The sequence below is a fragment of the Thermobia domestica genome, chromosome 5 (genome assembly GCF_964235325.1).
Source record: "Thermobia domestica chromosome 5, izTheDome1.hap1.1, whole genome shotgun sequence".
Taxonomy (NCBI): domain Eukaryota; kingdom Metazoa; phylum Arthropoda; class Insecta; order Zygentoma; family Lepismatidae; genus Thermobia; species Thermobia domestica.
Window position 1 is genome coordinate 237,972,205 of NC_137458.1, and position 27,742 is coordinate 237,999,946.

At 35.4% G+C, this 27,742-nt stretch overlaps 1 protein-coding gene across 2 annotated transcripts in view; it reads left to right on the top strand.

Annotated features, from left to right (window-relative positions):
- Positions 1–27,742, top strand: part of TyrRS (Tyrosyl-tRNA synthetase) — a 70,211-nt gene that overhangs the window by 9,806 nt on the left and 32,663 nt on the right. Inside the window, exons 2-5 of one of the 2 annotated variants that reach the window (XM_081759815.1) lie at positions 3,051–3,347; positions 16,823–17,050; positions 21,260–21,435; positions 25,972–26,093. In XM_081759815.1, coding sequence (XP_081615941.1) covers positions 3,096–3,347; positions 16,823–17,050; positions 21,260–21,435; positions 25,972–26,093 — 778 coding nt within the window. In that variant the 5' untranslated portion in view covers positions 3,051–3,095. The remainder of the gene's footprint in view (positions 1–3,050; positions 3,348–16,822; positions 17,051–21,259; positions 21,436–25,971; positions 26,094–27,742) is intronic. The other variant, XM_081759816.1, reaches the window with a different exon arrangement.

The window sequence follows — 27,742 nt, forward strand, 5'->3', positions numbered from 1 at the left end:
ATAAAATGTCATGGATCATTTAAGTAATGGTCTTCAGGTGACAGGCAATGCACTATAACTATACTACCAATACTACCTGTTCCATTATTGTGATATACACTGTAATGAATTAATTTGTTTTTATATATGTTACATGGTTCATACATTATCCCCTTGGCCATTTTGTAATCAAGGTTCACTCGGGTTCAGAGTCACACTCACTTGCTTCACCCGCTTACTAGTCTCAATGAGGCTCACACTAGCGACTGCGGGATCGCTATGCTCAATGAGATTTGCGCTAGATCGATATCTTGCTCATTAACCTTATTGGAGTACGGGCTGACCCCACTCTGTGGATGGCTGTATTATTAATTGAAACGCATGTAAATAAAATCAGTTAACTATCCCTTTCACCTGGTAGCCGCAGTTATGTACGTTAAGTTTTTCCTCTTAATTAGACCTTTTAAATTCCTGCATTTTAAGAGGAAATTTTTGATTTTCAGTTACGTAGCTACTCCTTCAGTATTATTCGTCTGAGTATCATGACTCATACGTTATCTTCAAATCTTTCAAATGATACCGGGCCGCAGTGGCTCAGTGCTAGAGCGTTCACCTCTGATGTGTGGGGTCCTTGGTTCGATCTCAGCTGGCGCCAAGTGGGCTTTATGATGGACAAACACCGTGTGTGTCAGTTTTCTCGGAATTCTCTAGTTTCCTCCCCTCATTCCACCATTTCATTAATTTTTCATGTTTACCGTTTCTTTTAGCCTAGTCGACATGGCCGTGGGACATAAAATTCAAAGATTTCATTTCATTTCAAATGATACTATACGTATATGTGCGTGATGTACGGGAGAAGGGAAATTTGGGGTAAAATGAGAAAAAATGCCATTTGTTAAGTTTTGCGCTCTCTGAAGGATATCCGAATATAATTCAGGAGGACACGGTAGCTCAATGGTAGAACCCTTACCTCTGGTGTGGACTCCCTGGTTCGATCTCCGGCCGAATAAGTTTGTGGTGGACAACATCGTGTCTGGGTTTTCTCGGGTACTCCCGTTTTCTCCCACATTCTCACTCCACCGATTCTTCCATCATCATTCACTTGCTTAGTCTCCCTTAGCCTAAAAGGCATAGTCGTAGAACATTAAACTGAAAGAGTTTGTTTCATTTCCAGATACAATCCACTTCGAAAAATATGATCTGTTTGTAATACATGTGCCAAGTTTAACTACAATATCTAGAATAGGTATGAGAGAGAAAAATATTTCGTAATCTTGTTTGATAATGTATGAATAGAAAATTTCTTATATAAATATGGAAAAATCCATACTTATTGCAATACAAATAAGATACTGTCAGAGAATCGAGCCCAGTAACAGCACTCTTATCCTGATAATATACCACACATTACACTCGAATTAACACCACCCAATTTCCATTCGCTAATAAAAATGCAACAAATCAATGTAAATAGCATCTAAAACAACACTCGCTTCCCTTCTTTGTCTAAGAACTAAATCATATAAAGTTTTCTGAGTGTAAGGAGAGGAATGGAGAGAGAAGTGGGGTAAATGCCATAATGTTCAATTCTTAATTTATTTTCATGAACTGTGGACCTAAGATATCAACAAACAATACTGATAAACTTTCTTTTTCTTCTACTTCTGCTGAAGAAAGACAAAAATATTTCTACGCTACCCCTAAACACGCGGCTTCATTTCAAGCCCAAACTTGAAAGGGTGTCATCACTTATATTGTCGAATGCAAAGAAAGGAAAATGCATTTTGTTATAACTTGATACTCTCTGGACATGAAAAAGAGAATACTTTAAAGGAAACATAATTGATAATACATGTACATGACAGCATTTGTGCTAAAGGAGTTAATAAAGCAATTTTCTTCCATCTCTTGCTCCTGACTTAAGGTAGTGGCATTTACATTGCATGTTCTAAGGGAAGGTAAAGAAATCTTCAGTCAGGACGCTGCCCCTTGAATCGTGAGTTCAAGAGGAGATTTTATTCCTTATAGAATTACACCACTTCATTACTCTACAAAATTGTCTACTTCCTTTCTAGAAATCGAAATAAAAACTAGTGCTAAGAGCACGAAACGTAAGTGGGTGTTCACGAATTCCCTTTATGCGACAAGGGAATTCCATAGTTTCATTCCAAGTAAGTACCATAGAGTATGAATCCTTAAGTGGTATTTTAATTAGGAATACAAACTTTAAATGTACGTACAAAATTTAATAAAACTCACAAGAATTGAAGTAATAAAAATGTAGAGCCCCATAGCAGAACATGCCGCAATCTGCGATATGACCGCAGAAAATTTGCCGCGCCTGTGCAGAAAAATTGCCAGAGGAAAAACAAATAGCTAACAGAAAAATATAAAAATATGCCTGCTATGGGTAGGTGTCTTAAATGCACAGACGACTCGCATAAATATGTTGTATCATACATATTTTAAATCTGCTTTTGGCAAAACTCTTTCAAAAAATGTGACTTCACAGGTTGTAACTCGAACTAGGGATATCGCTGGAAACTGTTTACCATGCTTCATGTAACGCTGTAATAAAATCATGATAGTATCATCTTGATTTTTTATTTTGGAATTCCTGCAGAAGAGTTTTGACTTACAAAAGCTCATCACAGAAAGACAAAGAAAGTTCTGCCATCTGGATGTACAGAATACAGATTTTTGTAGGTTGTTCGTCAGTGACAAAACAATTGGTTCTGTCAAACTGGTGTTGATTCTCCCCAGCAGTGATAAAGTATTTTTCCTTTAGAAACTCTGTTCCATACACGCTTGTACTGTATAAAAACAAATTAATGAACAAATAAAATACGAGTGAACTGATCGTTTTATATATATATATATATATATATATATATATATATATATATATATATATATATATATATGGAAGGATGTTAGAATGTAAACACACATTTTCTTTTGTAGCACTGGCAAGCTTTTGACATATATCACCCATGCTTGTACAGGCAGAATAACATGTGCAAGTATGTTTTCAAGTTGTGTAATGTGAATGATTTTCTAATTTGTTTCAGGAATAGGGTGAATGGGGAATATGTTGGACATTTATATCCGCTAGTATGGGTGAAAAGAGGTGCTCTTTGAACACTGAGTTGGAAGCTCTAAATAAATATTTAGAGGACAAAAGTTATATAGAAGGATTTCTGCCTACCCAAGCAGATACTCTTGTGTTTGAAAGTATTTCCAGTTACCCTCCAGTGACTTTATCACATGTTTATCGATGGTACAAACATATTGAAAGTTACGGAAGCGAAAGGTTCAGTTTTCCAGCTAATATAAAGCAGCTTAATTTACAATTTAACTTCCGTGAGGTAGGAGGTTTCGATATATGTTTATTAGTGTCTTCACTCTCTGTTGTTTGTTATGCAATGGAGTGCACGAACAATATATATGCACGTAGATTATCTAAAATGTTAGTGTCTTGGTATGTAGGTGATGAATTAAAAAAAATATGTAATGTAATTTAACTGATCGATCTCCTTATTAACAGTTGCTGTAGTTTGAATAGCTTTTTTTTAACTGTTCGTTCATTGTGCGAAGTTCAGTTAACATTTTGTTTTGGGATAGAATTGTTTGTATTAATGCCTTTTAGTGGAAATATGTATTATTATTATATGCTTATTTCCATTAATCTGATACGGAGGTTGATTCATATATATATTGAGCTGAATTTTAACCTTTAACGAGTTTTCGTAACCATTTGGCTACACATATTTTGATCTTGCCTATTGCGTTTGAAGACTATTATTTTTAGGTATTTTTCCTTCTGGTTATTTGTGTACATACTTTCCGCGATCCAGAGAAGCTATTACCTCCTGGTGACAACTCTGGTAAATTTTACGCGTAAGGTAGTCTGTGGATATATTGTTTTGCAAGCAGTGCCGGAAACAGTCAGAAAAGATAGTGAACCGTTAAGGGTTAAGTGTGTCTCTTACCTAGGACATGCCCTTTTTTAATATACCACCTGCAGTGGCGTATTTAGGGGGGGGCTTCTGGGCTTAAGCCCCCCCGAAATCTTACTTACTATAGTAAAGTATATGAAATATCTTGCAGAATGTTCACATTTTCAGGAAAAGCCCCCCCCCCCGAAAGTTAGTAAAGCCCTCCCCGAAACAAAATCGTAAATACGCCACTGACCACCTGGTAGTGTTCGATTTGTAGGCCATAGTTTCCATTACAGGAGACAGCGTTGCAACAGTACCGTGCGTATTGTACCCTACTCCTTTTTACAAGCTTTCCACAGGCCGGAGACGTCGTGGACTCTACGATGGAACAGGTGCCGCTTGAAGAATCCGAAAGCACAATAGTTAATTAGACTGGCATTTCGATGGTACAATGCTGGAATTTCATGCTGGTAGGCCTACATTTCAGTTAGGACATTAGTTTGGTAGTACATAGGTTGATTTTGACCTTTCTCTCCATCTTTCGGAGTCGCAGTTTGCCCCTGTGCGAGAAACCGGCCACAATTATGAACCCTTTTGGGAAACTGCACACTGGCGGAAGGACGCCTTCGCCCCTTGGCGTCAACAGGTCTGTATGTGATGGCACGAACTTCTTTTTACTGTAGTCTGTGAGGTAAGTTCACGCCTCATCAAGGATAACAACAAACTGCCTCCGATCACCTGCGAGACGATGTTGATACAGCCTCCTGCAGTTCTTTTTTCGCTTAGTCCAATAACACGGTTTCAGATTGTGCACGCTACACTTGCGAACGACCGTGAAGCATAAATCCCTGTGAATGGTACGATTGATTGTCACCTGCTATATGCGGTGTTTGCTGACCATCAAACGCTGTATTGAGAGATTTTCCGAAGGTCACCATACGCCGAACCACATGCAATTGCGGTGGGATCCTCTTCATTGGAGGCCGGTTTCTAGCTGCTCGCGTCGGTGTTGTATGTCCAGGACTTGGTGTCGCATATTTTCGTATAATACTCATCACAGTGGCACGACCTACACGTATCTTACGCGATTTACACCTTTCTACGATGTGCGATGCCGGAATTCAGCACCGGAAAGGACCATAATGAACCTCTTCCAGAATCTGTTAATTTCGACTGCATCAAACTACGCTCGACCACACTGATGTGCTGCGTGACTAACGAGATACTGTTACTTGCCTCACGAGAATCTCAGGGCGATGAGTTGCGCATGTGCGGTATAGTTGCATATTTACTTAGGCTCAATGTAAATGAATCAACTTCTGTAGTAGCTGTCAATGTTGTTGGTAATGAAGTGGAGAGAAATAAGTACGATATAGTTTGAGAGTGCCAGTACTGAGTATAAACCGTAAGAGAAACAGATATTGCATGACAGCAATTTGTATAGCTAACGGAAATGGATAATCCCTTTTAAAAGGTGTCCTATTGAAAGCGAGCGATTTAATATGTTTAATAAAATAATATGTATTTACAAAATGATAAATATTTTTATATTACAGCGGATAAATATTTATTTATTTGTAAAAGACATACAGGATTGCAATTATACAGTTGCCTTATTAACATATTATATGTAATACAATACCATTATTCTATTAGACAAGAAAGGAAAATAGATAAGCTTCAAAGACATAACGGGAAAAGATCATATATATATATATGAAATGCAATAAAGTAAAATACAAGAAAAAAAAATAAATGTTAGTATAAACATTTTCCTGCAACTTATGCATATATTATAAATGCTTTACAAACGTAATTTCAATTTTTTAGAATGTTAAAATATCTTCATAACGCATTGCATACGAAAGGACATAGCAACCCATAAGTGCATTAGGAATGTAATTTCAGTTCATTATTCACAATGTCAAAAACATATTCCCAACACATATTGCATATAAAAGAACATTGCAATAGTGTTTTAATTAGTATTATTATTCTTTGCAATGTACACATTGAAATACTAACCCAAAATCCATTTCAAAACATTAACCCAGAGAGCTCCATATCCGCATATAAAAGTCTGATTTTTGCACGAAAATGTGATTCAATATCACAGAATATATATCACAATATTGCGACATAAAATTATTCCGATTTAAGAATGAAAGATAGCATCTGCCATATATATCTCAGGCCAGGACGATTTACTCTACGAGGGCTTTATTCTTTCGATTAAATTTATAATTACTTTTGCACATACTTTTTCATTGATGTTGCTGATAACACGTTCAATTCCTTCCTTGAGTTGTCGCACTGTTTAGTGTTTACCTATACCTTAGAGATTTCAGAAGTTCTAACAGGAAGTAGTAACAAGGAGTGTCATATGACCTAGCTGGCCAGATCTAATCATCCCGGGTTTGGTCTGGGAATTCCTTACGCAACAAGACAATGGTATCATGAGAGGTAACATCTTGAAACCACTTCCGTTCAAATGTAGTCACAAAAGTACTGGTAATTATATTGCGGTACCGTTCTCCAGTAGCACGCGCCTTTGGCGTGGGAGACCCGGGTTCGATTCCCGGCGGGAGCTCATGTGGTTCGGATTCCACGTTAATCAGTAGGTCCACGTCTCATATAGCCTCGCTGCTGAAAGGGACGCTAAACTAAAATCAACTCAACCGTTCTCCAGTAATTGTCATGATATTCCTATTGCCGCATTGTAGAGAAGTACGATCTTATCACTCTATCAGCCCAAAATAGACACCACACGGTCACTTGTAATAACAGCTTTACGAACCCAAGTGCAAGACATGTTGCGTAAAACAAATGTGGCATTCTTCTTCATGTTAGCCCCTATAGTAGAACATGTCGCGATCTGCGATGTGATTGCAGAAAATTTGCCGCGCTTGTGCAAAAAAATTGCCAGAGGAGAGAAAAGTAGCCAACAGAAAAGAATAAAAACATGCCTGCTATGTATAGATGTATTAAATGGACGGACTACTCGCATTGATATAGTTTGCACTGTTTTTTACTCACATAAAGCTTATTTTTAAGAATCACAAGTGTTTCTTCTGCAGAAAATTTTTGCAGAATTCCTCCTTTACAAAAGCTCATCGCAGAAAGACAAAGAAAGTTCTGCCATCGGGATGTTGGCTGTAATGATGTTAAAATATTTGTCCCCCTTCTTCAACAAGGCATGCTATTAAGCATATTAAATATTTCGCTCTTGTTGGGACACCCTTTAGAATGTTTACGTGAAGTCGTCGGCTGTGCAAGTTAACAGTAACTATCGAAGAATTGGAGGGTATTCAGGCAGATTAGACCAGCCAGCATTTTTAAAGTTTTGAGAAAAACGAAAAAGAAAGTTTGATTAACAACTGTAATTTGCAGGAAAGGCCAACTACAGTGAAATTTATTTAGTAACTATATTAAATTTGCCAGATGAAAATTCACATCATTATCTGTACTTTGGTATGAGTAACTCAATTTCGCAAAAATTGATACTTGGTCTAGTCTGACCGGATAAACAAATTGCAGGTAAAGATTAGGTACTACTTGCTCCTTAACACTTTTTCTTCGTGATATAACCTATCATAGAAACGAGAATAACTGCATTTTTTAAATGTGATTTTAATGTGCAATAGAGATAGCTATACTGAAAAGTAGAATTTTCTCACCGCCTGTTTAGTTAGAATCGTAGTTGCTGCTATGTTGTTACAGGTATGCTTTCGTTTGTATACATTGCTTATATACTACTTCCAGGTTGTTCATGCGTTTATGCTTGCTTGTAGTAGTTCCATGGTATTTGTAACAAAGGAATAGATTAAATGCCCGACTATAATGAAGACACTTTTGTCTTAACTTGGTATGATTTCTAAACGTTTATTTCAAGTGTAGAACTGAAAACAATGTAGCAATTGAATCCGTGATTATAAAAGTTATTTTTCATTTTATGGTTGAGTGCTGCAAATTTCCAATTTACGTATTAAAATTTCGGATATGAATTCATATACTTATCAAAGGAAACAGTGCTTTTATTAGGTATACCTACATATTTATCGGCTATTCACTTGTCTTATTCCTGAGGGTATGTATTTATTTTTGGCAGGATAGTGGATTGGCAAACTGTACTTACATCGATATATACCAGCATTAAGAAAAATCAAGTCCTTATAACCGTTCAGCTAGCTGATTTCTGTAAGGTATTAGATGTGTAACATCAAGGGACATTGAATGATTGTTTTAAAACATCGTAACATCCCACAATTATGTCTTGTAGGTTAACAGAGTCGGGCGATAACGTAATTGAATGATTATGGAAGAATTAGTAGCATAAGAATATTGAAGGAAACGTGAGGACTTAGAAAAACTCACTGATAGTGCTCTCAATTCAAGTTGATATTGAATGAAATCGAACTAGTAATCTCTCCCACTAGAAATAGATCAGTGAGCCACCGTCCTCCAGTACTTTGTGAATTGATTTATTAATTGAAGTTTAATGCCTTTACATGAGACGGGACATATTTCTTAAAGTGAGATCTGAACATCTACAGGGTACTCGATAGAGGCATTCGGTCGAAAAGGTATAAAACACTTTCTAGGCCAGCCATCCCGAGTGAGTTTTTCATGGCTTCTCCTTATTTACACCTGGCAAATGCTGGGATGGTACTTAACATTGATATCCCAGGCCGGTTCCTTCCTTCTCCGCTTCCCCGGGTAGTATGATCGCTGACAGCCGTCATCTCTCATATTTGACGGAGTAAAATGGCCATAGATACCGAAACCCTAGAAAGATAATTCCTAATCCCCCTGAACATCGTATGTTTGTATCCGAGGCACACATCCCCAGCCGCCATCGAACACGGAACTACTTAGCCACAAATGGACAGAATAACTTTTAGGGTTATGGAGTTATTACAGAGGGGTTACGTACTAACCGGATTATGGAAGTATAGAAGTTTGTTAATGGAGCATATAAATAGTGTTTGTGCTTAAGTAACAACAGAGTTAAGAAAGGTATGAGTGAGAAGTTGCGGCTATGATGAAAAGTCAATAAAGTATATAGTTGGATGTATGGAGTGTGTACATTGTAGTAGAGGATACCCAGTAGAAGAAATTCTTATGAATGGTGAGTTTTTTTTTTTCTTTCTTTCTTCTGTCAACATACAACGTAAGGGTCTTCCAGCACCTTCTTAAGATCTATAATTTATATTTAAAAGTATTTTGAGTAAATTATTTAGTGTTATTTAAATCATCCTGATTAAAAAGAGTAGAAATAAAATGTCTCCTTTATCAGTATGTGAACGCAAGCCTACCAGCATATTTAGTTTAGAGAGGAAACAATGCTTCAGACATTCCATTCGACTGTAATTATTGCTTCTGAGAGTTTGAGTAGGAATATCTCTGTACTTTGTTGACTCTTTTTTTTTTCTGTTTTTCTTTCACATTTTTAAGTTGGTATACGTAAATTAGCGCCATAGGCCATTAAATTTGTTACAGTGGTTTCCTGATATTTGAAATTCTCACTTTTCAAGTGGCAATAACTTGTGATTTTCTTGTTCGCTGGTATTTACAGTGTGCTTTTGTTTACAGTATACTATTATTTACAGCATACTAGTTGTTTACATTTCTCAATTTTGCTTCTCTTCTTTTCGAGTTCTTTTCTGCTTTTTGCATTTCAACTAGGGATTCAATTAACAAGTATTAGAAGATAGTGCCACAAACTGACCTTTGTGGAAGAAAAAAAAAAAAAAAAAACCACTTCGGTATTCTCTCGTATTTAACACATTCTTCTTCCGTGAATAATCTCTTGCTTTCTTAAAAGTTCTTGAAGACAGTATTATATTTCCGGACAGTTAATATTTCTTAATCTTTTCTACACATTATATCTGAAATATGACTTCAACATGTTCCTAAAATTAGTTTCATTGCAATATTCACTGCCTCTTTCAATTGACTTGCCCTTGCTTTAACCAAATTGATAGGGACGTGAAGTTTTCGTTTTAACGATAACATCAAAAACTTGAAAAAGGCAAAGTAAAGTATATAGATATACCTAAATAGATGATAGAAGGCCGTTTTTGGTGTTTTTAAATCGCGAAATAACGCGAATTTGGTTCTTTTTTCAAAATAACACCGAAATGCAATGCATAAAGCGATATATTCGCGAAATCATCATGTTGGTCGGTAATACTAATAAAATAAAAAATTGCAACAAAATGTGATTCACAGAAGACCATCAGTCCTGTTATTTTTAGACCGGTTGGTTAGTGAAAGTTTGCCGCTGAGGTAAATTCCACGCTTTGTTCGGTCCACTGCTCCCCGAGGATCAAATGTATGGCAAAAGAGCATTGCCCTTGAACTAAAATAGAATCTATCGCACAGTGGGGTCACAGTGCTGGGCTCATAAACTAAATTTAGTTGCTAATCTGTGGGGAAAAGAAATGGCCAAACTAAATGAAGTTGTGATGAAAATAAAGTCCGCATTTTTGAATACACGGAAAAGGAAGCATTTGTACTTTCAGTTCCTCCAGGAGAAATACCCGAATGAAGAAAAAGCTCCTTTGTTATTTCCTAGTCCTGTCCACACAAGATGGAGTTCATGCTTTTGTGCTGTTTTTTATTTAACAACTTACATAGAAGATGCTGGGTTATTCTTCCAAAGAGAGGACATGGGATGTATTTCAAATGCTGGAATGGATTTTCTTTCCAAACAGACCGAAAGAAGTGAGTGCTGTGAAAACTTCAGCAAATTTTGTGTACGATCTTGCCTCGGATCTAGTTCAGACCATTGAATTTCTGGAAGGATCGACGTACGCCACTGCCCACCTTCTGGTCAGTCAGCTTCAAAACCTTAAATATGGCTTCCGCTCCGTTAAAGATGGAATCTTCTCCAATTTAACGACTTCAGCAATGTCGAATTTGTCACAATGAGAGAGAATCTTACAAGAATGTTCACGAGTGTATCTGGCGTTACAGAAGAAACTAGAAGATTTCATGGAAACTGACCCTTCTAAAGACTTGTTCCAGTTGCTACACCGTGTTCAACCCTCAGGGTATTCTTGAAAATAGTGTGACACCTGAAATTTTAAAGCAACTGAACGTGTAAACGGGTTGGATAAACTGTCACCTCCAGAGCTCGCTAAAGCCTATTTATCCTTGATAGATAGCATGAGAAGATCGATAGATAACGGGAAAGAAATGAATCTCCAGGAAACCTTCCTTGTACTGCAAAGTGAACACAAAAGTTTTGCTGTCTGTGCTCTTGAAGCAATATCTTTGCCAGCTTCCAACGTTGATTCTGAAAGATATTTTTCAGAATACAACTCCGTAGTTACGGTAAGGAGGCAAAACCTTAAAGAAAAAAAATGTGGAAATATTGACAATTCTGTCCTTTGAAAAATAAGAAACATTAAAGAAACTATAAATTCGCCATTAAGTGAAAATGTATGTTGATAATGATATGAATTGCGTTTTAAATAAGTATATTGTGATTTGATTTCTTTTCAAATGAAGAAAATGTTAAGAAACACTATGCTATGAATTGCGTTTTAGATAAGTGTATTGTGAATTGATTGTTTTTTGAAGTGACGAAATTGTTAAGAAACACTACAGTGTAGTTTTTAGTCGATATGTGTATTCAAATCACACATTAAATAAATCCAAGCTTAGGAAGGATATCGAGGCATTTTTTTTCTCAGATGATAAGTCCAAAAATGTAATTTATTCTTTTAAATTTAAGATGTCAAAATTTAAAACTATTCGTTTAATTTAAAAATTATATTTTATTTTAATTAGTTTTCACAGATCACTTTCTCAATGTTTACAATATACTTGCTTTTCACACCTATTACAAAATAAAGCAAATGACCCCTATTTGCTTGTATTAAATCGTGGAAAATAACTCCGATTTTGGGCAGAAAGTAGCACCGATTTCAGGTATAAAACTAAAACTTCACGTTCTTACAAATTGATCTTGAATTTTTCACATGTCTTTACCTAATTCCATCTAGTCTCTTGCAAAATAGATTTCTCAAATATATTTGCTGCAGTTTATAGTAGACATTCGTCTGTATCTTTTTAGATTAGTAGGGCCTTTTTAATTTTCTTTCTTTAGAATGATCAAGTTTGATATATTGCGTGTTTTAGGAATTCCTTTTCATTTATGTAAATGGTGTACATTTTAATGAAAATAAATGATATGTGTTACAGCTTCTATATTACTTAAACTTGTATCTCTTTTGGACCTGCCGCTTTGCCTTTTCTGAGATTTTTTTAATAATGTCCCTTACTTCAGCTTCTGAGATTGGTTTTATTTGATATTATTTTTTAATGTTAAATTTCTCTAAGTTTCCTTTAAAGAGCATGTAAACTTTTGTCTTTCCTACAATTCTTAAACTGAGAAAGAGCGGAAAGGCTATTACTCACAGCAAAAATTTGTAGCAGAATTTTCTTCTACATGCAATAGGTAGCGCTTTCGAAAGATACAGCTTCCTTCATGAGCCTGTGGTAGACTTAAAAAAAACGTGAAGGATGGTTAAAAATGGTTAAAAGATTAAGAATATGTTTAAAAAAAAAAAAAATCTGTCAAACATTAAAACTCACTGACATTGTACACTGCTGTTCACTGTTTTATGTTCTTGCTTTCCAAACGGTGAAAGTATGTAGTGAAAAGATTACCCCAAATAATATTTATTTCTCCTCTATCCAGGTTAAGTGAGGGCCTTTCTTTGTGAATATAATATGATTCTTTAATTTTTCGTTCCGTTGCTGTTTTTGCTTTTTCGATCAAACATGATTCCACAATATTATGGTTATAATCTCTAAGATGTGTTGCTAGGCCGGATAACTTGCGGATTCCGAGATTTCGAGGTACGAACGTGCTCAGTTATTCTAGTACAAATGTTCCTTTTTGTTTGTCCTATATACTCTTTATCACATTGGCATTTCACCCGATAGATGCCACTACTTTATAAAGGGCCAGTAAAAAATGCTTTAAATTTGGTTGTGTACTTACCTATTGATTTTGGAGGAACTTCTGAAATTTTGATGTTCCATCTGTCAGTTATGGCTTTGGTGTCCCTTTGATTCCACATTTTTCAGCAAAAATCAAGATGATTTTGCAAAGACACATCAAAATTTCAGAAGTTCCTCCAAATTCTATAGATAAATACATAACCAATTTTAAAGCATTTTTTACTGACCCTTTACAAAGTAGTGGTCTATCGGGTGAAATGTCAGTGTGATAAAGTGTATATAGGACAAACAAAAAGGAACATTTGTACTTGAATAATTGAGCACGTTCGTACCTCGAAATCTCGGAATTCGCAACAGTTATCCGGTCTAGCAACGCATCTTAGAGATTATAACCATTATATCGTGGAATCATGTTTGATTGATAAAGCAAAAACAGCAACGGAATGAAAAATTAAAGAATCATATTATATTCACAAAGAAAGGCCCTCACTTAACCTGGATAGAGGAGAAATAAATATTATTTGGGGTAATCTTTTCACTACATACTTTCACCGTTTGGAAAGCAAGAACATAAAACAGTGAACAGTAGTGTACAATGTCAGTGAGTTTCCATTTCCGTGAGTTTTAATGTTTGACAGAAGATTTTTTTTTTTTTTTTTTTTACATAACCTAACCTTTTAACCATCTTTCATGTTTTTTATCCTTTTTGAAGTCTACCACAGGCTGATGAAGGAAGCAGCATCTTCCGAAAGCGCTACCAGTTGCATGTAGAAGAAAATTCTGCTACAAATTTTTGCTGTGAGTAATAACCTTCCCGCTTTTTCATATTGAATATATCACTGCTCGCAATAATGTGATAATTCTTAAACTGATTGCTTATTTCTCTGTTTTGTGTTAGATCATCTTCCGAATCATTAGATATGAATTTGTCTATTAAGCAATGCTTCAGAATGCTTCGCAAAACATCACACTCAAAACAGTCATGTGTTGATACATGTGTGTTCAGGATTTACAGAAAGCAGATTTGCAACTGCAAGTGAATGAAAATTTGATGCGGCGTCACTATCTAGAAAGTGATTGGTGTTTTGGCAAAAGGCAGTTCTCATGCTAATGTATCAAGTTAGTTTCAATAAAGCATTTCTGTTAAGGGTGGAGGTGCTCATTTGTCAAATCGTTATTGTCCATCGTCTGATAAAAATGGGAACCTTAAACATTTTAATGAATACCCATTATCCGCAACTGGGGACTTGTCCCTTGTCATCTGTATTTAGATATTCTTTGTATTAGACGATTCACTGGTTCACTCAGCTCAATGCATGATGGACTTTTATTTCCCAGGTCGGTGTGGCTATCACGTCCAAAGATGTTCACCCTCGCGAGGATGGCACTCTCGAGAGCATCCTCATCCTCAAATTTCCTCGCCCACAATGACGCGAGGGGAAGAAGAAATTCCCAACAAGAGGGCGAGCAAGGGCGAGGATATAAAATGAACATCTATGGGCACGTCCAATGGACCAAATTTCTTTCGCCCTTTCTGGTATCTTGAGTGAAGTCCGACACACGTGGGAAACTCATCTAGAGGATCATCGAAGCTGCGTGAGCTATCAAGGAAAACAGGTCAAAACCTCACAAATCTATCTGGGGGTTACAGCGTGCTGAACCTCTTCCATGTCCAAATTGAGTAAAATCTTTTGCTTGTGTCTACTTACAGCGCCGATTCAAAGTGCATCCAAAACAGTTTTTCAATTTCTGCATCCAAACTGAACATTTCCGATAATGTATTTGGTCTAGGAATTAATTCGTGCGGGTGGACAAGAGATGGCGCAACGAACGGAGCGTCCCACAGTTCCGTGTATCCACACATGTGTTGCAAACCCCTGTCATCGCGTATCGTTCGTAGTATAGGGCAGTGGATTAAAGCGTCAACAACACCAGTTTGTAGTTAAGTGAACATGGCGCAATTTGTGCCTGATAAAGTGTTTTTGCGGGGTGTCCTGCTGCATTACTTTAACATGCAGAAAAGTGCGACTGAAAGTCATCGTATTTTGGTGGAAGTGTATGGTGACCATGCTCTAGCTGAGCGAACGTGTCCGAAGTGGTTTGCACGGTTTAGAAGTGGTGATTTCGGCTTGGCAGACCAAGAGCGAGCTGGACAGCCAAAAAAATTTCAAGACGAAGAATTGACAGCATTGCTCGAGCAGGATTCGTGTCAAAACACAGGAACAATTTGCAGCAGCATTAGGCGTTGATCAAACAACAGTCTCCAAACGCTTGAAAGTCATGGGAATGATTCAAAAGATGTCACATTGGGTTCCACATGAATTGAAAGACAGAGACGTTGAAAGACGAAAAACCATTTGCGAATTGCTGCTTCAACGACAGAGCAGAAAGGGGTTTCTGCATCGAATTATTACGGGTGATGAGAAGTGGATCCATTACGAGAACCCTAAACGAAAAAAGGCCTGGGTGAAACCAGGTGAACCAGGTCCATCACAACCAAAACGAGATATTCACTGTGCAAAGGTTATGCTGTGCATATGGTGGGATATGAAAGGTGTGGTGTACTATGAGCTGCTGCAACCGGGTGAAACTATGAATGGAGAACGTTATCGACGACAATTAATGCGTTTGAAGCAAGCTCTGGCCAGAACACGACCAGAATGGGAGAACAAACATGATAAACTTATTGTTCAACATGATAACGCTCGCCCACATGTCGCAAAACCGGTCAAAACCTATTTAGAAAATGTCGGATGGGAAGTTTTACCCCACCCGCCGTATTCACCAGACGTTGCTCCTTCGGACTACTACTTGTTCGATTGCATGAACAACGATTTGATTGGACAGCGGTTTACTTCTTCAGAAGATATCGAAACATGGGTCTCTGACTGGATCGCTTCCAAGGATGAGGACTTCTTTCGCCACGGAATCCGTACATTGCCTGACAGATGGGCGAAAGTGGTGGCTAGCGATGGACAATATTTTTCTTAAGGTATTTATGTATTTTGTGTTTGTACTACAGCTTCAATGTGTGCGTACCAACCGCACGAATTAATTCCTAGACCAAATACATAACAAAGTGAAGGAACTAAATCAGGCATGTTTATGCTCTTGAAGCAATCTCATCGTTGCCGACTATAAGAAAATGAGAAAATGAACATTGATTTTCTCATATTTATCTTATCGCTAGGAACTGAAGAGTTCTAAAATCGTGTATCTACCCAATCAGCATACTGAACTTACGAGAACTGAATTCATGAAACCTCTCTTCCTTTGCGAATCTACGCCAAAAGCAAGTCTAGACTCAAAATCATATTTTCAACTCCAGTTCAACCTTTGAGCTCTCCAGGAAAAAAATAAAAATAAAAAAGGAGTTGCAAGTTGTTTAATCTTAACTACCTTCTAAAATATGTTACTGTTCTCATTCTAGATAGGAGATACCCAAACTTCTAGCTATGGGCATCCACAGTTCGTTTTTCTTGCAGTACTGGATCCCTATATTTACGTATAATCGAATATACGGAGATTACAATTCACCCATCGGTCGATTTTTTTTTTTTTTTTTTTTTTTAATAAAAATCCTCCATCCAAATTTTGTTCGCCATGCGTGAGCCTGGACTAAATAGTCTGTAACCTGTTTCCTTCTTCGAGTAGTAGTAATAACAGCAATAATGGCTTTTCGTCATTTAGTAGTTTTTACATTTTTTAAAAAAATGAATTGTAGTACTGCATCTTAAAATTCATACATGGGTTTAAAATATAGAACAAAACTCATGGTTTGAATTGTATGTTTTCATGCTTTCTATTACGGGTATCATGAGAAGTGGAAAATAAATTTATTTGTTGCATTAAAAGAAAAAAAGTACAAAATAAGCCATAAAATACAAATTGTAGAGATGACATCTTGTCCTTTGTTTATATTTCAGTCGATAAAAATGAGTGGTGATGCTAATGGTCCCGTGATGTCATGGGAACAGAAGAAAGCTTTAATAACAAGAAATTTACAGGAAGTATTAGGAGAAGATAAGCTAAATGAAGTTCTGAAGCAGAGAGATGTCAAGATATATTGGGGCACTGCAACGACTGGGAAGCCTCATGTTGCATATTTTGTCCCTATGTCAAAGATAGCGGACTTTTTAAAGGCTGGATGTGAGGTAAGTGAATTACCCAATAATTATTTATTGTAAGAATACATTATGAACTACGTTTGTCTTAAAATACGTGAAATTATTCACGAAAGAACTGTTACTAATGTCCAATATACCTGTTCTGTCTCCATGTTTGCTGTAACTCGGTTAATATTCTGATACCTGTACCAATATCCATTCTTGAATCTCAAAAGGAAGAATATGAATGAAATATTGTTTGCTGGGAGCTTCGTTATAGGAAAACAAACAAACAAACAAAAAGTTTTTTTAATGTAAGATATGTGTTGTTGTTCTATACCATTCTCTCATACATAGTAGAAATAATTTAGGGAAGTTTTGGAATATCTTTTGGATACATCTTATCTCAGAGTGGATTGATTTCAATCAGTCTGATTTTAATCACGATTTAATTCAAGATTTAAATAACTTTATTTTTATAATAAAAATCATTGATTTAAATCAAATTTCGGAATAAATTAATTTGAAGTGAAAATAACAGCTAGATTGTATAACTATAAAGTAGCAAATTTTAGAGCAGTCGAGTCATACTGGACTGAAATCTAGGTCAACTTATATTTTAGGCTTCTAAAATATTAACTGACTTAAGTCTCTAAGTTTTGAACTGCTAACGGGACAATCCTGTTTTCTTCTCTTCGTAACATAGGGTTTGTAAATCATTAATTATTGCACCGGGGAAATCACTATTCAACATTTAAGACTAAATTATTTTGTCTGCTCGTCTGTCAGTGTCTGATATGAGCGTTTTAGGGGGGTCCGATCTCCTCCCTGAAAATTGAAAATTTTGCACATTTTACATAACTTGGTTCTCACTTTTCTTTATGTTCAGCTGTGTTAGTTTTAAGGTTCTTTAAGAATTAATTTTCTCTCGTTTCGACATAATTATGATTGATGTACTGTCCCAAAGCCCCTGAGTAAGACCACGTTTCCACTTTAAATTAATCTTATAGCTGTCATAAAAAAAGAAATCCTGAAACCCTACCATATTTCACCGTGTACACATAGTGTTGTAAGGGTCATAAAACATTTTTTCCATCTTGCAAAGAGTCGAACAGTGTCCAACTTTCTGGGACGTCTTGCTTGCTACCTGCTATCGCCCTCCCGCTGACATAAAGGAAAAACCAGTTTCGCCGCTTCCGAAACAACGGATTCTTCTGGACAGGGAGGGGGAGTGCGCCAAAATACACGTTTTTAATGAGGAGGTTAATTGTTTGTCCACTAAAGTGCGGTGGTGCAAGGGTGGTGATACCTTCCTTGTTTACAAGAAGTTGTAAAATCTAAACAGTAGATAGAAAGATCGGGTACCAAGGTCTTTTTTTATGATAGCTACAAGATTCATGTAAAATGGAAATGTGGTCTAAGATAAAGCTTGGTGGTTTGTCTTTGTCAGTGCTTTCCATCGGGTGAAGATATCTTAATGTAGGGACTAGGGATTATAGTTGAATTCAGCCATATTTCAGGGGGAAGGGGGCGACGGCTCCCTACGTTTAAGTGTCGCCCTCCTGAGTTGCATAAAAAGTTACATAAGTTACGATGTGTATGTGTGTATGAAGTTACGGTGTTTTAGCCCTCCTTGAACCTTATTAGTGCCCCCATCGCTATAAAGTTTGAATTATAGTGCCTAGGGACCTATAGTTTAATGCAAATTTCTAACCATTTTACTACGCACCGGGGTTCGAACTCGGAACCCTTTTGATACAAGGCGATGAACTTAACCATTGCTCAATCGGGGAAATCAGAATTCGTCATCTAAGACAAAAATTCTTGTGTGTGAGCGTCTGTTTGTTTCCAGATAATAGGGGCGTATTTAGAGGAGTCCGATCCTCTCTCCGAAAGCGAAATTTATGTATTTTATATGTATTTGTACCGCAAGCTAGTTCTGGACCGCCCGTTTTTAAAAAATATTTCTCTGCCAAATATCAATAACTTTTGTAATAAAAAAAAAAGTACCATGTTGATAAATATTGCTGTACTTTTTCCTTAATGCTTAAGAAACATTGTTTGGGATTTAAATAGGTTAACGACTGGGATTTAATTCAAAATTAAATCCCAATACTTTCACTTAAATGACATAATTAACATTTAATACTGATTCCTATGTTTTTTCTTCTGTTCGCAACTTGTGTTATTCGAAGAGAAAGATGTGATTTAAATAAATAAACAAACAAAGTTTAACCCCCTCAGACCTGAAGGCGACTTTTGGTGGCTGCAGCTACCGTTGGCTATGTATTCATTGGTCAACACTGATGCTAAGAAACCTCCCCAGGTCTGAATGGCATATCACCTAACCTTGAACGAATCGTAGGCAACTTGAAAAATTCAACAAAATATTTATAGATGACAGAACACCAGCTTCAAAAACGTGCTCTCTAAGTCGAGGTAAGTTGTCATATAGATGTGTTTGTTAATTTCTTTTGAAAGACAAAGTATTACTAACGTTTATTAGATGGTTGCTAGAAGTAAGTGACGTCTAAGTGAGATGCCATTCGGACCTGGGGAGGTTTCTTAGCATGAGTGTTGACCAAAGAATTCATAGCCAACGGTAGCTCCAGCTACCAAACTTTGTTTTCAGGTCTGAGGAGGTTAAATAGAAACAATCAAAAAAATGATTTAAAAAAAAATCATGATTTTTTTCCACCCTGTCTTATCTTCACAAAACCCAATTTTTACCCTCCCCCTTTAGCTCTGAAACGTTAGCTGGCATATGTATTAACAGCATTTCAGTAGACATCGGGATAAAACAGTTACGTGTGATGGTTACTGTAGCTTCTGTATATTTGACGAAACATTGCAATCTTAAACGCATTGTTACGATATTGTTTTTTTTTTTTTCCTTTTGAACGAAAGTTTATAATCTTTTTTTTTTCTTCTTTCTTTTTTGAACAACTGTTTGAACTGTGACGTTATTACCACGACAGTCAAATGTTATAAGCAGAATACATATTTGTGAGAGTTTATGATGTACTTGGCTTCCCCCGCCAACATTTCCCTTCTCCCTCCCTCCCTTCATTTTATTGTATTGATCGAATTTAGAAGATATTTGATTCACTAAAAGCTTTTTTAATTTTTTTTATACTAGCCATTCTTTGAAGGATATTGCTAAAACGTGACTGTTTCGAAGCGCGTGTCCAAAAAATAGAAGGTATGACGTCACACATATTTTACATATTTTTTCCCAATTTGTATACGATATTTGGACATACATTTAAACATGATTGGGAAAACTTTTCCTACGTTACTATTCTGGATATGGGCATGGTATTTGAGGCAAACATTACCAATACCCGAACGTATTTTACAAAGTACACTCATGTCGAAAATTATTGTCGCATGTCTATATATATGTTGTTGTAGGAATATAATTTGATAACGAATTCTCCCGATATTTCTTATAATGTTAGTATGTGTATAATCGGCAAAGACGTGTGTGTGGCAAATTTCGTGTCAAAAAAGCATTAAATAAGATCAATAAAACGAAAATAAAACTTTCTTGTCCATTTAGCAACATTTTGTTGTACTTATTCTAATTTTCGTATTTATAATTCTTTTCCTATGAAGTTCGAGTCTGGGAATGTTTCTTCCACGTTTTTCGATCTTCAGCTTCCTTTTTTAACTCCCAATACTTTCTTCTATTTTTCAAGTCATCGATCAATTGCGTTCTTTTCCTTTCTGCTCCTTGATTTCCTTTCGTCTTCCCTTAATAGCGCTATGAAGAAGATTTTTTTTTTTCCTAAAATGTGTCCAATCCAATTCACCTTTCTGGTTCAAATCGTCCACGCGTTTCCACAGGATATTGTCCTGCGTTCCAAATTTCTTTCTACATTATTAAAGAATGCTGTAATCGAAAATCAAATGAGGACTGTGTGCAGCAACGTATATATTCTTTAATTACGATTCTTTCCCATTATAGTTAAGGCAGTAGCTCCTAACAGTCTTTGACTGACGATACACTTTACTCAGTGCTCACGACATCGCGACACCCTTTTTGATTTTTTTATTATTAATAATAAAAGAATAGTGTAAGCCTATAAGTGACTATGTACTACTGACATTGTTGCTGCCGCTGGAGGTGTTGACTGGTACATTCTGTCCCAAATTTATTTTAACTACTTACTAAGTGCTTAATGATTTTTAAATTTTAAAATTTCGCGACACTCCAAGTAACCATTCTTAATATATTAACTCCGTTTTTAACAGGTTACTATTTTGTTTGCTGATCTCCATGCTTACTTGGATAATATGAAAGCACCATGGGAACTGTTAGCTCTTCGAGTTCAGTATTACGAAAATGCAATTAAAGCTATGCTAAGATCTATTGGAGTGCCTTTAGAAAAATTGAAGTTTGTCAGAGGAACGGACTACCAGCTTTCACGGTATGTATGTAAAAGCGTATAATCGAAGACTTCTGAACGTTTGGAGAGGATCATCACATTGACAGGTTGATATTAGTGTTTTTTATTTATTGGGCAGATATTTCTGCTGCTATATTATTGCAACACGATGGATGTACACTTTTTCTATGTTTCTAGAAATTCTGTAATTTGCAGCATCCATTGTGTATCAGTTACTGGAGTTTCATATTGTGTTTCTTGAAGTACACAGAGACACCAAATATAATGGTTTTCTTGTCTCTGAATTACCTCAACATTTGAAACTGCAGACATCACATATTGTTTGCGCAAGTAGTTGTAATAATAATAATAATAATAATAATAATAATAATAATAATAATAATAATAATAATAATAATAGGTACTGAAATATGTTTCCTAATCCACAAAATCAAAGTTAAATACAGATTTAGATAATATGGATTAAAAATGAATAAGCCTTTGAAACGTTAAAAAAAATCCCTGTAACAATTCGAAAGAGATTCCCCTGAACACCAAGGGAAAAGTATATGTAAAACAATCAAGAGAGAAGACAAAATTAGAACAAGTAGATGATAAAATTTTATAAAAAAGAAAATTTTCCCTCATTTTTTTGTTCCAAATTTTTAAGTTTTCCATGTATTGCTTGTTAAGTACATTTGATAAAGTATTAATTATTTTCTCCGACAAGTTTTTAATAATATGCTACATATAGTATTTGTACCGCGGTAGATTAGAATATTATGGTCCCTGGTTCAATTCCAGGCGATGTGAGAGTGTAGTGAACATCATGTTCGTGAGTTCTCTCGAGATACTTCACATTGTCATTCCATCAATTGTTGATCCTCTGTATATCTTAAATTATAATTAGTGTATTTTATCAATGGTAATGATACAGGAGGAACGAGTTTTTTTTTTTCGCAAGTTTAACGCTCTCACCCTGTTAGTTTTTACAGCTGATCAGTGGATCATCATGTATTAATAATTTTATTGTACGCGTAGGACATATGTTCTAAAACACTATATTGTTGTTTATAGTTTTAGTGACTTCTCTCTAATCTGTCACCTTCATCAGAACGCTTACAAATAGAAATAATGGTTCAGAAAATTGTAGATATATTATGGAAGGTAAATTTAAATGAAAGAAAAAATACTCGTGCATTGTGAACTTAAATTCTTATTTTTGAGAACCCAATTTTTAAACAGCGGGAAGGATTAGCAGTGGACAGTCTCTCTCCTGTTGTCGAAAATCATATAGTGGGGTTACAAACTAAAACTAACTAACTTTTCTTGTCAGCAATAAAATTATCAAAGGGCTTTTGCGGCCACTCGTGGACTGTCAAGGAGTAGAATGCTGCTATCATTAAAAAGAACTGGTCTCCTGCCATTACCACTACGAGACACACTACTCTTCCCTTGAATATTGTTATATTCTGATACCTTGACCTTCGCGACAAAAAATTGATTTTGTTTGTAGGCGGTCTATAATCAACTATTTTGAATCTGAGATGCTACAAACGTAAAGAGTAGAATATTATCAGTATGTGGAACGATGCGATCGTGATATATGAACCAGATTGATGATAACAGTTTCATCGATAAAAATAAAATATATCCATTAAAAAAAATAACGATACTGGTACTATAGTTTATTCAAGGAACGTTCAGTACCTCATGCAAACAAATACACGTGGTGATTGTTTCATTTTATTGGTTAAAGAGCCTTGGAACATTCATGCGGCAGAAGTAAAAAGCCCATTGTCAAGTAAGCTGTTTTTCAATATTTTTGTTGCTTATAAGGCTCATTACCAGAAATGCAATTAATTACAATTAAATAACAGAAACAACACTGCATCTAAGAAGTAAATTGAATTAATGTAATAAAAGAGAATACGCATGCGTAGAAAGTGGATTTGACCCACCTTACGCAAATCACAGCTTACAATACGGCCGCGTGTGGGGAATATGTAAAATACAGACAGTGTACAAGCACTTGCTCCTCGAAAGAAGTGCTGGCCGATAGCCAATCATCCGATGACAGGGGAGTAATACCATTCTGCAATATTTACGTCAGGATCAGAAGGTTCGTTGAATGAAGTGCGACGCTTGGATAAATTTCTAATTACTCTTTTTATACTAATTTGGAGGGCGCTGAATTCAATGGAACTATTTTCAAGCATATGCGTTCATGGATTTCCTAGAAAAGTAATCTCAAATATGGAATATAAAAGAATATAACTATCCCAACTTGAATATAACTTCTTAAAAATTTTCCTCATGACTCCATGGACAGATACATTTGAAAATAGTTCTATTAAATTCAGCATTCTCAAGAAAAGCAATTAAAAATTTATCCAAGCGAGGGCACATTTTACTAGTGGCATGATCGTTAGTTCTTTACTGTTGAATTGGAAAATGAAGAAATCTTAAAACTAAGATCTAACAGTTCTTATATTCACATATCTGCACATTCGACGTGTTTGGATTAATTTCTTCATTGGAGCATTTTGGCTAGTAAATTTAGAAGAAAAATAAAAAATGAATTAGTTATATTTTCAATTAGTTGATTTCACTACACTTAGAAAATGGGTATGGTGCTTACATTAAAGAAAGCAGACTTGAAATTTCAAGTCTATTAATGCAGAATAAGAACAAATACAAATACAAAACAAATGGATTTCGATTCCGTTTTGCTCGGATTAAAAACAAGTTTTCCAAAAGTATATTTTTAAGCCAAGTTTTAAGCCTGTGATTAATAGTAGAAAATCACTAATTCGGTACGGAAATTTTTTTTGTAAATCAAGACAATCAGGAGACTATTGAGGTAATATGTAAGTGCGATAGACTTACATTGGAATGAAACATGAATTAAAGAACACGTTAGAAATTCAATGGAGGAACCTGCAATTTCAAGTATATCTTAAACATTTGTAGACTGAAAATGAAATCCGTGCAGAGTGTCAAAAATGGAAAGGGTCGGTTTAAAGTCGAAATGTGGGCTGTGTGCTCAGTTAAAATCGGGCTATCTAGTATTCACTCTGGAAGTAGTTCAAATAATCGCGAGAAGAATGCGCGTGGGCCTATGTGCCATCAGTTCTGAAGTAAAATCTGGGCTTTTTACTCAACATTTTTATTTTGGTACTTAGAACGGGTTTTATAGTGAGTCTACATTTATTTAGTAAAAGCACAACATACACTCTTACATAAATCATTATCACTTATTGGAAGGAATGTTTCTGAATTGTTTTGCATATCATTTATTGGAAGGAATGTTTCTTCATTGTTTTGTATTCGAACCAAGAATCCAGATCTCAATACAGACGGAAGAAATTTGACAGCTTCAGCAACAACTAATAAAACTACACGAAGACAATTTTATTACGATATTGGGTGCTTACAATAATCATTTGTCAACTACGACAATTCATGTTCTGATAACCGTAATAAAAATTGAATACAGGAATATGACAAGAAGGATTAATAATACTAGAAATTCATTGAATACACATTGACGACCTTAAATTAACAAGCTAAAAACAATTTACCGTCTGTAAGACTTATTTCTTAAACCATCCTTTCTATTGCTTTGTTGAAGGTGCCAGTTTAGGAAAACATCATCGAAATTATATGCATCAGAACATTGATCTAGAACACTTCATGGACAACTGAGTAGTGTTTTATATTAATTTCATTTTTACAAGATCTTTCTTGCCTTTTTAATTGGTTATCAAAGTAGGAGAAATTTAATTGGTTAAAGTTCTCACTAATAAATTGTTTATCTTTCGTTGGTTTTCTCTCTGCAACTATTATATAAAAGGAATTTCAGTGTGTTCTTTCATAGAAAACACACAATAGAAATAAGAATATTTTGTTTTACATTACGTACAGAGTTGTCATATGTAGCATTTGTTATTCTTGCAGCGTTGTAAGTAATGTGGCAACAGTAGAAATACGGTAAGAAACTTAAAGGAATACATATAACTAAAATATAAACTAAAAGTTTTGTCCATAGTAACTCATTGAAGAGTGCCTTTTTTACTTCTTTTCTTTAGCAGAAACACTGTCATATTTTCTTCTTACGATTACATTTCTGTAATCATGCCAGTGTTTTTCCAACTCTGTATACCTTAGTTGTAGTTCAAAATGTACATTTCCTCTTCTTCAGATACCCTATACACTACCTGTAGGTGGGACTGGCAAACATACATATATATGTTCGTTTCATTTTTACTTTTGTTGCAAGCTTCTGTGTCAAATATACCACATGTGGGTATGAAAGAAATGTTCAACTTCTTTGAAACGACAGTACATTTAATTACTTTTACTTTTTCAGATTCTAGTATCGCGTTACAAATCACAGGTGTATTACAAAGTGTCAAGTAAACTTTATATAAGAAAATGTGCAAAGATGATAGTTGAGCTACATTATATATTTTTCTTATGGAAGGTTTCTTATTGTACATTTTTTCTTATTTTTATGTTCCATGTTTTTGTATGCAGATGTATAGGTCTTATAATTTTCTGAATCTTCGTTCACAGGGAATATACTTTGGATATGTACAGATTATCTTCAGTAATAACAGAACATGATGCTAAGAAAGCTGGGGCAGAAGTTGTAAAGCAAGTAGAGCACCCGCTTCTGTCTGGTTTGTTATATCCAGGTACGAATTTTGAATAACCTTAGTTTCTTCTTTTTTCCCTTCTCTCTTTTCTTTTTTTCTTTTAGGGAGGCAGTGTTGAGCGATTTACATACACGTAGAAACGTGGTTATTGAAGAATATGGAATTGTTCAAGTTATTTGTTTAGAGAGAAATGTGAATTAATGAAAAAATCGTCAATGTCACAATTACGAGAAGTTCCGTTCATTTGTAAGACCCGTTCTTATCATTCTGTTCTAATTGAAAGATTCGTTCAAGGGTTCAATGCATTTAGTTCGCGAACTACTTTACTTGGTTGTGAAGGAAGGAAATGTTAGTGGAAATAGAAGCCTAGAAGTAATAACCACAAAGAGTCTTACTTATGGCTAAATGGTTAGGATATACTGTAGGATTCTGTAGATTTGTATCTATTTCCTATTAGAATTGAAACTACAGTTTTCAATTTCAAGATGATGAAATAATAATAATAATAATAATAAAAATAAAAACTGTACAAATCTACAGAATTTCAACTTAGTGATCAAGCTCTCTCTTTTACCGAACAAAGAGAAGAATTAAACGGAGATTTTGACTACATGAATAAGTAAACAGTGAGTTTTACGAAATATCGCAGAAAAATAATACCGCAAGACGCACCACACAGGTAATATATTTACTCTCTTTCATATAAAATAGTGCTTGAAAATCCTTAATGATAATTATAGTCTTTCCTTTCATTTGGCGTATTCTGTTAATCAGATGGTCCTCTCATAGAAATTTCTTGGCTTAGAAAAAAATAAAAATAAGTCCCTCCTTCCCATGCCAGTGGTTTTGGAGATCGTTGATGAGAGGATCAGAAAGTGAATATGTTATATATATATATATATTATACGTGTGTATGTTTGTTGCATTAGCTATTTACCCGCGAATTAATTTTCAAAAATTAAATATGCTCTTAAAAATACTGAAATTGTCCGTAAAAATACTGTAATTGTTGTTATTGAAAAAGAATGATCATGTCTGGTCGAAGGAGACTAAAACAATCTTATGTTTCGAATTTTATTTACATTTTGTAAGCTTTCGTCCTTCCAAGTATATATATATATATATATATATATACAGGGTGGTTCAGTAATGTTGGACAGCCCTGAATAAATCGAAAACCAGAAGAGATATTAGCAAGAGTGTGGTGGATCCAGATACTTGTGGAAGGGGGACGTCTTTTGAGGTACCACACAATGTTACCAGGTCAACAGTGTTGCCAGCTCAGTACAAAGTTGTATATTTTTAAATGGAACATATAGAAGTTTATGCCATCAAAAGAATTAGTACAGAATGTGAATACCAACAAGCGAAACCGCACCTGTCAGTGTTGCCAAATAAGGAAGTTATAAAGCTTCAAAGATCAAGAAATTAAAGTGTCCGTAGAGCAAAACTAGCAAAAAGGCAAGAAAAATAATACTACGAAATGAAAAGGAGTAACCGAAAGAGTAAACCAAAGAACGCACAGCATCCAGTGAGTAACAGGGTTGCCACAGTAAAGGGGGAAAAAAATTGAAAATTTTGCCGTTGCTATAGGAGGAAAAGTCCCCATATGACATAATGCTGGAAACACCATAGAAAGTTCATGTAAGATTCAGGAATCCTAATAGCGTTTGTTCGAAATCAATATC